The 13,449-nt window shown below is 38.6% G+C and overlaps 1 protein-coding gene across 1 annotated transcript in view; it reads left to right on the forward strand.

Moving 5' to 3' along the window:
* Positions 1-5,019: 5,019 nt before the first annotated feature.
* The window catches only part of LOC128743422 (ras-specific guanine nucleotide-releasing factor 2-like), a 101,285-nt gene continuing 92,855 nt past the window's right edge, over positions 5,020-13,449 (forward strand). Inside the window, exon 1 of the mRNA XM_053839996.1 lies at positions 5,020-5,109. Within this exon, the coding sequence (XP_053695971.1) occupies positions 5,020-5,109 (90 nt within the window). The remainder of the gene's footprint in view (positions 5,110-13,449) is intronic.

The raw sequence follows: 13,449 nt of genomic DNA on the forward strand, positions 1-13,449 counted from the left end.
ACAACGTCACACCATACGCAGTACCTTGCAAGTCGTAGGGACCTGCATAGTGTCGTCATCCTGAAAGTAAAAACAAGTTAGATTATAACTTCTTGGTCGCTGGTTTTTACAGTACACGAAGGAAGAGGCATAATTTGTGTCTTAAAATAACCCAACCCACATACGTCGCTACATTAATAAGGGAGGTTCCGCAGTCTCCTTTTATCCAGCGCCTCTATGGTTCAAAGGTACACGGGTACCAGCGAGCCACACGCCCTGGCGGGTGTTGTGGGTTCAAACCCGCTTATAATCTCTGATTATAGCTTGGTTCGACCCAGGCACCTTCCAACATTGGACATAAGGTAGGAGTCACAACGATAACTTGTTAAGCGTAGCTACCTATTTACCCCCCCCCCTTCCTTTCCACTCTTTTCCATCCATTCCCTAAAAATTTTCATTACTTTCCCCTACCGTCCCTCCATCAATAGTAGAACCATCGTTTCAAAAAAAATATGAATATTGATGCCTGACCGCATTTCAAGGTAAAAGACTAAAAACACGTGTTTAGTCAAATAGATAAAATGTTATGATTTCGCTCGCTATTCAGTTGAAGGAGTGTTCAAAATATTGGATAAATTTTTGCTTAGTTCTCGTTCAAAATATTCCAATTTTTACCTTTTTTTTAAATTTTATCCAGTTTTTGGCATCTATTTTGACATATTTGTTGTTTATAGTACAGTGTTCTTTTTTAAGAATATGTTTTCATTTTCAAAAATATACATTTTAAGACAGTTTCCTGGCAGTAATATGTAGAATAAATCGTTCTTCTTCTGCAGAACAATGACAATATAAGTCAAGTTTAACGGATACCATAGAACGTCGTTCTTAAACGGGAAGCAAGTATCCTTTAAAACCGCTTATAAAGTGAATAACACTTAATTATTATGAATTGTATGAATGATTCTTCATATCTTCTTCAATCATACGCAAGAATTAATTATCAAATAAGACAAAATTCACTTGAGGAAAACCATTATAAAGTCTGACAGACTCTGCAATGCCTTGATAAAATTAGGCGTATACAAATTTGAAGAAAAGTTTATGTCCTGGTCTCAAAATATTGTTGAAGGGATGGGGGGGGGGTGGTATCTAGAAAAAAATAATAATATCAAACCTTCAATAACTAAACAAAAGAGTAGAAACCAGTGTTTATTTTTGCATATTATTGAATATCTAAAACAAGAATTTTGTACAATACTTAGATTTTAGTTTAAACCGAACCAACCTTCAAAATTTTTCGACCCAAGCACATAAAATAAGCATCCTGGTAGAGTAGAACCGGTTTGATAATAGTGGAGTGCCACAGGATCACCTTAGAAAGTCACAAACGTATAACTTGACCTTCATTTGAATAATCAATTCATAATCATGGTGTGAAAATAGCAGTTTAGCTCACTACAACTTTTTTACTTGGAACGCATATACTGTGCTACCGACATATTTCAAGAAAACAAATCTCTGAAACTATTCACGTTTAAAATCGCTTGTTTCTTGGTCTTTTTGGGGAGCTGATGCTTGTTCTCCAACAATAACTATTTTACCTTTGTATATTAAGGATGCAAACCGTTTCGATAACAACTATTTGACGATCGAAAAAGCTTCCAACTCTTTGGCATCTTAAGTTCCTTCTGGCAGTGAAGGTTCGATCACCTTGACTTATATTTGATTCATTTCTGGCATTAGTTTTCGAAAGGTCTCATAATGCATGCAAAAGGGTTGATTATGCGACCTTTTGAAAACTAAAGCTAGATTTGACAATACCGTCTCAGCCAAGCAAAGTTTAAAAATTCGTTGTACCTATCACCACTGTTTTTTGCTTTACTTTCCTTTTTTCTCATCATATCCCAAGATACTTTCCAGCAAGTAAAGCACATCAAAGCCAAAGCAAAGCTTCGGGCTTATACCGCCTTTAGACATTACCCTTCTTTATCGATAGACTTCGCAGCCAGCTGCTAAAGTAAAGGAACATTACGGGAACAGTGCAACGATCCTACTGACTCTATCTATCAAGCATCGCCTAGCCGAGATTCGAACGTACGTCGACTGGCTTATCAGACCAGCATCGTACCTCGAAGCTACCTAGGTGGCTTAGTAAAACATAGTGCTGAATTCGAAACACTCTCAAATCGTTCAGCAAGATTGATAACCAAACGATGAACTTACCGGAAAATTCGGAAGAGTACTCACTCAAAACCTTACAAGCAAAGCAAAGCCTAGATGTTACCTTCCGTTATCGAAACTTGACCTTTTGTTTTTATATGACAGACTTCGCAGCCAACTGTTAGAGTACAGGACAATTGCAGGGCCAATTGCTACGATCCTATTGACTCTAACTGTCTCTTCCAGCTGAGATTCGGAAATCCTTATCTATCTCCGGGAAATCCTCAGCTGGCTCAAAAAAGCGAAATAACGTTGATTTGACTTGATGTTATGGCAGGGCCACCATTGATCCCAATAATAATCATAACATGCCAATAGTCAGAAAATTTCAAGTTTCGAACAGTTCAGTGACATCCTTTCTGCATGCATCCAACGCATGGTAAAAAATTGCATCTTTGAGTTTTACGCCCCTAACGACCAAAATTAGGGTAAGTACTTGGACACTATGGAATAAAATGATCAATTTAGAGCCCCGAAAGCACCGATAGTTGATATTCCGGAGTGTCTAATCTGTCGTATTTCTATTTGTATATATGACGGGCAAAAATAATCCCACTGCAATTCGTAATGTCTCCGTCAAAAGCGGTACCGAGTTTCACTAATATATTGTTTGATTGATTTTTTCCTCAATCTAATTCGGTTCTTTTAAAACAAGATGAATTGAAATGGAAAAAAATTTAAAGTAAGTGGAGCCAAAAGTCTTATTGCAAGCATCTCAATTTTCGACGTCGGACGACGACGACGTTAGGCTAAGTACAATATTGGCCTGTCATTTGCAGCAGGAATCACACAGCTTAGTTGGTGAAAAAACTTGATCAAGAATAACGAGATAATTGCTTTAACTTTGCACATATTGGATAATTTAGAGTTGTAAACTCGCTGAACTGTAAAAAACCTGCTTATCACTAAAGAATGCAATATAATGATATAGGTAACACTTTTTTTTGCCCCTTCACATTTCGAAAAGTTTTGAAGGGGGGCGACATAAACTTTTTTTCAAATTTGTATAAGCCTTATTGTAAGAAAAAAATAAATCCAATTTGCTATTAGATTGTTACTTGGGTTATTACTAAGCAATCCATTTCAGTCGGCACAATATTGATTTGGTTGATATGGAATTGATTCCCGTGTCAATTGATAAAATTATTTTCAGAAATCTCATTGGTCATTTCATATGCGCACTCGCTTTTTATGGGGATAAATACTGTCCATACTTCTCATACTTTGCCATGAGAAACTTTCATTTAATAGTAAAGAAATTTAAATCAAAAACGTTATCTTCAACAAAAATTAGTTACATTTTCACTGAGTCAATTTCAATCAGTTACATATCCACTCATAAGTTTCAAAGCAAATGCTCGATATTCAAACGCAGTTTGTTAAGGGCAAAAGTACCTTTTAAAAGAAACTAATGGAGCGCAAGTTAATCTTTGGAAAAGAGGTGATTATTTGGCAAGCTCATAACTCACAACGCACATGACCTACAGACATACAAAATGGAAATACATAGGTATACAGTAGTTAATGAGCACTGTTCTTGAACAATATTGACAGTTCTGTAATAGTTTAATTGGAATTCAATGTCGGCATTATCCATAGGAGCATTGTATGAACAATATCTATGCATTGCATTGTATTCCTATCGAGACAATTTTGATATCTCAGTTGTCAGATTATCACACTGAATAAATATAGAGGGAAATTGTATTCAACTTTATTGAATATTAACAGAGATTACATATATACTACAGCCTAGTGCTTTAGAAAATTAACTGAATGTGTTCAAAATATCTCTAACAGTCAAATTTCACTCTCGTTCTAGCAACACAACCAACGCAACAGTGCTCCACCTGACGGTATGATCATTCATTAGGATGATCCGCTAGCCGCCAGCCCACTGGATCATATCAATTACTAGTCTTTAACCGCTCATAAATTAATCGAGGGGGCTGAAACAACTCACACAGGTAACGAACTAACAAACAACTTTTAATCGTGGCGAACAACAATATATACCTAGCTAAGTTAAAGTGATAACAATACCGATAACAAAGGGAAACAATTGGATATAAATTTACAACTGCAATTGCCAACCGGAAATGTTTTCAGCAGACGGAATCGGAGGCTGGATAAAAGATGCCGAGGGCGTATTGTCTCCTATTATTCGTGCGCCATGCTGGGAATGCTCTCTGCATGAGCAAATAAGTCCAAAAAGGCACAAAAATGGCATTGAAAACATTTCCAGAAAAAAAAGTGACAAACATACGAAAATCGACCGAGAGCAAGGTTAAGGTATCCATGGAAACATCTGTGTTTGAATACTGTCGACGGCTGAAGAGCGTAGATAACTGCTAACGGGAAAGCCGTATTTTGACGGGTTTCGATATATGTATACTTATATATGGATGTACAGTAGAAAGGTGAACGGATTGGGACTAGCACGTGTTTGCAGTTTTTTGTTGTGTAAGGTGTCAGTACCATGGATGTAATTAATGAAAACGAAATTTTACTCAGAAAAAGGGTGACAAAAGTGTATTGTTGAAAGGTAAATCACGAGCAAAAAATCCAATTTCAATTATACGGCCACGCATTCCGGCCAACCTGGTGAGGTGTGTCGAAGTGAAGTGATTTTGGGAAATTAATTAAGTAGTACGAAAAGTTTTGTTCGACCGTGACAGCAGTAAAAAGCAGTGAGGTGTCCGGTTTTGAGGTGTGGGTTTTGCTGAATACACCCCGCTGCTGGTGTCAATTTACCGGAACTGCAAGGAACCAGCACGTGCAAATTTGGCACAGCCGATAGTTTGCTTCGCTTGTCTATCGATGCTCAGCCCAAAAATGCAGCGATCCGTTCGTGTCAACGAGCATCAGCTGATTATGCTGTCCGACCGGGCACAGTATGATCATTCGATGGTGAGTATGAGTAAATGACCAACAACTAGAAAGTAATATTTATGCTTTAGTTATTCGTGACATGTCACCTACATAATCCGCATGTCAGGAAAACAAAGATGACATTATATCGTACGCGCTAAATGGTCCTAACTATAATAACAAGAGAACGATATGGTGTTGTTTTTATACGTGTCGTGCTATGAATATCTACATATGTAAAACAAAAAGTTGTTGGTTTGCATACATTAATGAGTGAAAGTATTAGTAGTACAAAGAGAAAATCATACTATTTGTCGTGGACCCCTTTACTTGTCTTGCTTATTTTCATACATGACAACCCAAACATGTGTAGCCATAAAAACGAGCGGAAAGGGTTGGTTTTTACGACCCTCGAGTGGTTTGTTATACCGGACTGGTTATTTGTAGCTCACCTCTACGGGAAATTTTCTCCGAGTAACATGCAAACATGGAAAGGGTATCGCAAAAAGCAGTGTTTGAAATTTTCGATACATCCGTATACCGGTTTTCTTTGAAGCATAAGCGTGTAGGTATTTATATATCTTGGGGCGCTGCCACAGTATTCGAATGTACCCGCTGGTGGATGTGCCCGCAGCATCGAGATGCTCGCAACTAATAAGGTACGCAAATAATGTTTGTCCGGTTGGTATCTGCAGTGATGCCTTCGCCCAACGGTACTATCAGGTGTAATTTGTTATGAATATAAAGAAAGAATTATGGTGGCCAAACACTTTGATGGAACAATAGCGCACAGTGTTTTAAATGAAACCATGTTGAATCGAATTAAGATAATTTTGAAAATTTGCCAAATTTCAACCGTGTTATGTTGCGACTTTTAGCATAGGCTTCGAAATGCTACCACTTATGCTAATTGGAGCTTGTAAAAACATATTTTAATTTGATTTTTTTTTATATCAGCAGCAGCACTTTCCGCTCGAACAGGGCAATACGATGCGTATGACCTCCATTAACAGCACGGCCTTATTTTTACAATTAACTGTCAAACTAATAAGATTAGTTTCTTGCTGTAATAGCGAAGTTATCTATGAATCCGTAGATATGGATAGCTAAAAACATTTCTCTCGTTTCTATGACCGCGCACGTCGGAACACTCCCTGAAAGGCAATGATAATCTGGTCTTCACTACCACTGCGTTTTGATATACCCCTATCACTATATATATCACATATTTTACTAAGCTCAATGTTGGTCATATGTAGCTGCCCTCGATTGACGGTATCGTATACTGCTTTAAAATCGATGTTCGAAATATTTGATGTTGGCACATTCTATTCCATTTCTTTGTCGATAAAGCAAAAGCCGATAAAACCCACTTGATAGTTCCCAACGAATACAAATACTATCGGGAACAGGCGGTGGACCTGGAAGAGTACTTTGTAGACAGTGTTTATCAGCGATAATTGCAATGGACAAGCTGATCACTCTTTTTGTTGAAGGGGCAACCCACTCTTTTCAATCATTCCTCCGGTTAGGTATCTTCCTTCTAGATTTTAGACATTATTTAGTGTAGTGACGTTACTAGCATTTCCCTGCCGTATCTGTAGAGCTTTATTGCTAGTCGGTTCTTATTGCCGGCTATGTTGGTCTTGGGGAACCTGATTTTTCGTTTAATTCCTTGGAGATCTGATTCTGATACACTGTAATTTTTCATGGGCACTACTAGATTAACTTTCGCTGTACCTTCTTTTCACTGGCTATTGCCTCTTTGATAGTCGGGTGTATTCTGTCCCATTCTTCTTCTTCGAGAGTCCACAGAGGACGATAGAGCCTTATCCAGAAAGCGAGCGTAGTTTACGGGTTGTCTAGTTATCTAATATTTAGCAAAGGAGGATGGCTGTGTGAGTGGTACATCGTCGCTAGTTTTAAGCGCTCATATACTGATACTATATAATTATAGATTTCTGTCTATGCTATACACTTTCCGATTCGAGTGTTCTTGTTTGTTCATAGTAATATGACTTAAGTATTTTGCTTTGGCAGGATCACGCTTCCGAGTCGCGTGATGGACAACCATATTGGTTCTAACGCCGAGACAACAGGTTCCTAATTCATTCTACTCCTAATCAGGCGCTGTAATGAGCCGCCTCTAACCTGCTGTGCAGACGGATGCTGGGATGAAGGAACAATGTTCCATTTCGGCAATGGAGTCATCGTCAAGAGCCGCCTCTGATATGGGTTCAGATGCTCGAGTTTTGCAAGGCTATTCCTCGTACCAAATCTCAGGACTCGTATGAATGCTCTATGCCTTTCAGTATGCAGCAGTGGTTTCCAGCGGGGTTGGTTACCCAATCACCAATAACGTTGCTCGTATTTCGGCTGATACTAAGGGGAGCTAGCGATATGAGTTGCTGGATAAGAGGATGAAAACTACTGTAGATGTACGATGTTATTGTGATGACCGAGACATGGCTTGATGAATGTTTATATAGTGCGCAACTGTTCGGCAATGGTTGTGCTATCCATTGCACCGATCGTAACCCGTGGCGGGGCCGGGGGTGTGCTGATTGCAGTTTTAACTCGCTTGAGCAGCCATATCGATTCAACGCCTATTTCCAATGCTGTAGAGCAGCTATGGGTTAGAATCGCTACGCCTCGTCGAGTAGTGAGTATGAGTGTCATTTATTTGCCTCCGGATCGTCGTAATGATATTAGCAGCATTCATGAGCATGCGGACTATATCTGTGCTGTTGTGTCAACCTGGAAATTAGTGATTATGCTCTGCAGTTTGAGGACTATAATCAGCCTCAGCTTCGGTTGTGTCGATTGGCGGGACATTTCAGATCGATTCCCTAATGGCATTATCTGCCGTCAGTTCTACATTTATCGACGGTTTGCCCTACATGGGCTGATGCAAGTCAATGGCATAGCCAACAAAAACACTCGATTTCTTGATTTGGTTTTATCTAACGAAGCCGTAACACCCGTCTGCACCGTTTCGGAACCAAAGCCTTTGATCACTCACCACTCACATCATCCTGCTTTGGACGTTCTGGTGAACGCTGATCATTTTTAAGAATGCTTTCGGCAATGATGGTACACCGGTCTTTCGGCGAGCTAAGTATGACTGAATTGGATCTACTATCTTTGGTGTTAACTGGCAGACACTAAACTCTGCCACATGTATTGTCGATGCCGTCAATTATTTTTAGCGAACAATCTTGAGCGGTCTTGGTAATTGAATTTATACCCGACGTCTAGCCGCCGCCAAAGCCTTCTTGGTCAAATAATCATCTACACAGACTAAAATGGCTGAGGGCTAGAGGTTTATGAAGATACTATCGGAATCGTTCTCACCTTACGAAACAGGAATTCAATCGTGCGACTAGAAAACTACAAGAATCTCAACAGATTTCTGTACCAACAATATGTTCTTCGTACGCAGGCATATTTGTGCTTGCTGGTCTGCCAGTGTTAGTTTATCGTGGGGAACAAGTTAGCAACTTTAAACTTGATAAGTGCAATCTTTTTGTCCAACACTTTATGAATTCGTTTAACGAACGCTCTGCTTCAACTGATCAAGTCACTGTTGCTATCCCAGCTAACACCAAGTCGTACATCAATGTATGAAAATTATCGTAAATAACTTTTAACAAATTCGGAATCGTAACTAAAGCTTAATAATGTGCGCCTGACTTGATTTTCAATTATATAGATAAATGATAACTAACACACATACGATTTTCAACACCGAATTGTATAGCAGCTCGGAGCGAGTCGCGCTTAATCGGATATTGTCGCATATAAATACTTATATTGATGAAACGCGTACAATTATTCTTCATCTCGCATCGCCTTCAAAATAGTAAGGATATGCCAGTTTTGCGCATCAAATATGAGTTCTTAGCATGTATTCCAAGCACTAAACATTGGCCCTATGACAACACTGCATAATCATGCAGAATTATGATTAAAAGCTTATTATTCTTTATATAGTTCTGTAGAACTCATATAATGCCAAAAAGGCGAAATAGCAGGTTATTAAAATGCTACGTCGCCAGCATTTAATAAACATTATTAGTGTTTGTTTGAAGCTTCATCAATATGTCATTTTGTCTACATTATCGACGTATCGAAAAAGTATCGACGGCATATCGTTCGCTTGGTGTAGAAAATGAAAACTTGGATTCGGTCGGAGACAAGTCAAAACGAAAAGACAAAACAAAAATATATCTTTTATGCAGGTGGATTTTATTGCAGACTACTGAACCGATCGGCGTGAAAATTTGTATATATAGGTTTTTGGGACCAGGGAAGGTTCTTATGATGGTTAGAAACCCCTCCTCCCACTAAGATGGGGGCTCCCATACAAATGAAACACAAATTTCTGCATAACTCGAGAACTAATCAAACAAATGGAACAAAATTTTACATGTAGGTGTTTTTGGAGACAACAATTTTTTCTATGGTGAATTGAGACCCCTCCCCACTTTAGGAGGGAGGGCTCCCATACAAATGAAATTCAAATTTCCTCATAACTCCAGAACTAATCAAGCAAATGGAACCAAATTTAGCATGTGGGTGTTTTTGCAGGCAAATTTTTTTCTATGGTAAATTGAGACCCCTCCCCTCTTTAGGAGGGGAATTATTACTCCTCTCCCTTTTAAGAGGGGGGGGGGGCTTCCATACAAATGAAATACAAATTTCCTCATAACTCGAGAAACAATCAAGCAAATGGAACACAATTTGACATGTGGGTGTTTTTGGAGACAAGAATTTTTTCTATGGTGAACTGAGACCCCTCCCCACTTTAGAAGGGGGGGTTCCTATACAAATGAAATAGAAATTTCCTCATAACTCGAAAACTAATAATCAAATGGAACCATAATTGGCATGTGGGTGTTTTCGGAGGCATGAATTTTTTCTATGATGAATTAGGACCCCTCTCCCTTTTTAGGAGAGGGGGGCTCCCATACAAATGAAATACAAATTTCCTCATAACTCGAGAACTAAGCAAGTAAATGGAACCAAATTTGGCATGTGGGGGGTTTTGGAGGCAGGATTTTTTTTAATGATGGTTTGAGACCCCTCACCCCTGTGGTAGGACTCTCATACAAATGAAACAGAAATTTTTGCGTAACTCAAAAACTAATCGAACTCGAGAAATTTTAGACTCTTTCATAAAACATTAATCACTAACAAGACCGCCAAAAACTATCAATAGTAACATTAGATAATTCAGCGCGAGATGGCCACAGGCCGTGAGTGTTGCCGGCGACCTACGAAAAGATTTTCCGTGAAATTGTACATCCCGCGTAAGGTTTTTCGCGAAATGGTATTCTGCGAAACTCTATATTCCGCGTTGTGGTCAACCGAGAATTGGTGTTCCGCAAAATGGTATGCGGCGAAATGGTTTGTAATGATGGCGAATATTTAAATGCTATCCGCTTTATTTTATCTGGCTAAGCAATGGGAGGAGTTGTTTTCTACTTTACTGTGAGGAAAATTTGTATATTAAAACACCCATGAAGTCCCCAGAAACTTGCAAAACTCAAGATTGTGACAAAGGTCATCCTAGATTCACGATTTAAGTACAACACAGTTTAATTTGTGGTAATACGAAGTTTGTCGGGTTAGCTAGTGTTAATATAAAATAAACATTAAGATTATTGATATACAGCAGTTAGCACTATGAATGCTTATTTATTCTCAATATACAGTTTTGGCTTAATGCTTATGGTTACTTGGGGTACCTTTACGTAAAGCTGATTTTAACTGTATTGTACTAGTTTTGACTGTGAATAGTATTTGGTTTAGATATACGGCTTTGTGGTCTTCGAAAAATGATTTATTAACAATAGACCGCAGAGCTAGTGCGCTTAACGTAAAACAATACCTATGTGAGTTAAATTTTAATTTTGTATGTTACATGTTGTCAATAAAACAAATATTTGCTAGATTTCCTTCGAAAAAGACCGAAACCAACGGCCGAAACGTCGGATATACATCAAATACCGGTTAACATCATTTCCGTAGACTGCAAAAGCCGTATATCTAAACCAAAACTGATTTTTAACTATTATACACATATAAAGATGTTAGCTGGAATCAACGACTGTCCTAGTGGTGCTTTTGAGTTCAGTCCATTTCACATTAGTGAATAAATAGTCGTCTGCACTCCAGAAGTTAAAACTTTTATATGCTGTTGATTCCGATGGCCTTCCAGTGTCCATTCTGAAGTTGTACTCGGATGTTTTACTTGCTCCACTTACGAAATTATTTAACAGGTCCTTGAAAGAGAGCAAATTTCCTGAACTGTGGAAATCATTTATGTTTTTTGTTCACAAGAATAAAAGAGAAATAAAAGAGACATTCGGAATTACAGAGACATCACCTCCGTATGCTGCTGTTCAAATGTTTTTGAGATCATTAACAATGAAGCGCTTATTTGCTCATGAAAGAATTACATTTCAACTGCTTAGCATGGATTGTATCCCAAGCGGTCTGTTGCGACCAATTTGATCGAATTTGCAACACTATATACATTTGCGCAATGGACAACGATGGATAAGTTGACGCTGATTTCAAGCCAGCATTTGATCGAGTTGATCACGAAATTCTGTTAAGTAAATTAGAGAAACTTGGAGTCTACAGATCCTTAATCGCCTGGTTCAGATCTTATTTGATAAACTGATCGCTTTGCCTTAAGATCGGAGCTTCTTGCTCTGAAGTGTATACGAATGTTTTGGGCGTCTCCCATGGGAGTAATCTTGTACCTCTTTTGCTCTCGCTATTTATCAAAGAACTTTCTGTTATATTGCCATCAGAATGTCGCCTGTTTTACGCCGACGGTGTCGAAATATATACCATCATTTACATTTACGTTCGAGTCCGATTGCCATCAAGTTTTCAGGATGTCAAATGAAATAATTAAACTTAGTTTTAGCGCCTTTATTTCATTAAATTTTGCCTCCGTATCCGAATGTCAACTTTGGCCTTAACCCCACACGTGAGGTTTTTCACAACCTCAGAATCGACATATTTTTGCATATTTCCCCATGCTTTCTTCATTTATCCAACTGTTTTGACTACTTTAAGACGTTTCAGAAGATTTTGCTTCATAATAGCCCAGTATTTCTCGTTGGTCGCAGCTCCGGTGAATTTAGGGGGTGAAGATCTTACGACGCGAAAACAATATTATTTGCTTTATTCCACTCCAGCACGACCTTTGGTCCTTTGACCAAATCCGGACAGAAAATCGTAAGACAGTTATGAAACCTCAGAACAGGAAAAAGTCGCTTTTGGAGACACTCTTTCAAATACACCAGTCCATTCATGTTATCTGTAGTTACGAAAGGTGTACTCCGTTTTCCACATGAATAAATTGCGTTCCAAATCAAGAATTTCTTGGCAAAGTTCGACATCTTCTGTTTTCGGAGGTTCTTTGGAATTTCAAACTTATCCTTTGCAGTGAAATACTGGTTCCCCAAAGCCTGCTGTAGTCCGCTTCCACGTAGATCTCGTCGTCCACAACGCAGCAGTGTGGTTTTGTCAGCTTTGTATTACTTTCGAACATGGCTTTTCGCGACCGTATTCTGTTCGTCACGGTCTGGGGCCTTTTGAACCTTGAATGTACTGAATCCAGCTCAAGTTTTTGCCTTCTGCACGAAAATTTCGCTCAGATTCAGTTTGTTCCACATCTCGAACGGAGGAGTTTGGTTTCTGGTAGCTCTTGTGATCCTTAACACAATTGCAGAAAATCGGCCTTCCTAAAGTCCTACGCGAAAATTTTTAGCGTGGTTTTTTCTGCGTCTCACACACACATTTGCAATTTAGAAATTTGACGTCTCTGTTTACCTCCAATTTGAGAAGGGGTATACAACTTTTGTTTGGCTAGTGTATCTTCAATGTGTTGTTGAGTATAGCATAATTAATGTTCCAATATGGATTTGCGTAAAACTCGCCCATAACAAACTGCGAGTTGCTTTGAACTGGTGCGTGAGATTCGTATACGGATTAGGTCGTTACTCAGGAGTAACTTACCTGCAGCAAAATCTTATTAGCGGCTCACTGTACTAATACTTTTATGCACACCGCTAGAGTATGTTCTTCAGGAATTTAGTGACAACCCTCACGCTGTTGACTCTGCATCAAAATGTGATTTTATCCCGAGGCTTATACAAAATTTTGTGATTCCAAAAAACAGTACAGCTGTCTAAAAATAAAAAGAATTATTTTTTGTTCATTAGAGATGTCGTGAATTGGAATATGGTACTAGTAAACTAGTAAAACTAGTTACATATATTTAGGCTAGATTCACAGAGCTAGATTGTTTAAAATGGGTTGTACTCATATGATTACTGGACAATAATAAATATATTA

This window comes from Sabethes cyaneus, chromosome 3, assembly GCF_943734655.1.
Source record: "Sabethes cyaneus chromosome 3, idSabCyanKW18_F2, whole genome shotgun sequence".
Lineage (NCBI taxonomy): Eukaryota > Metazoa > Arthropoda > Insecta > Diptera > Culicidae > Sabethes > Sabethes cyaneus.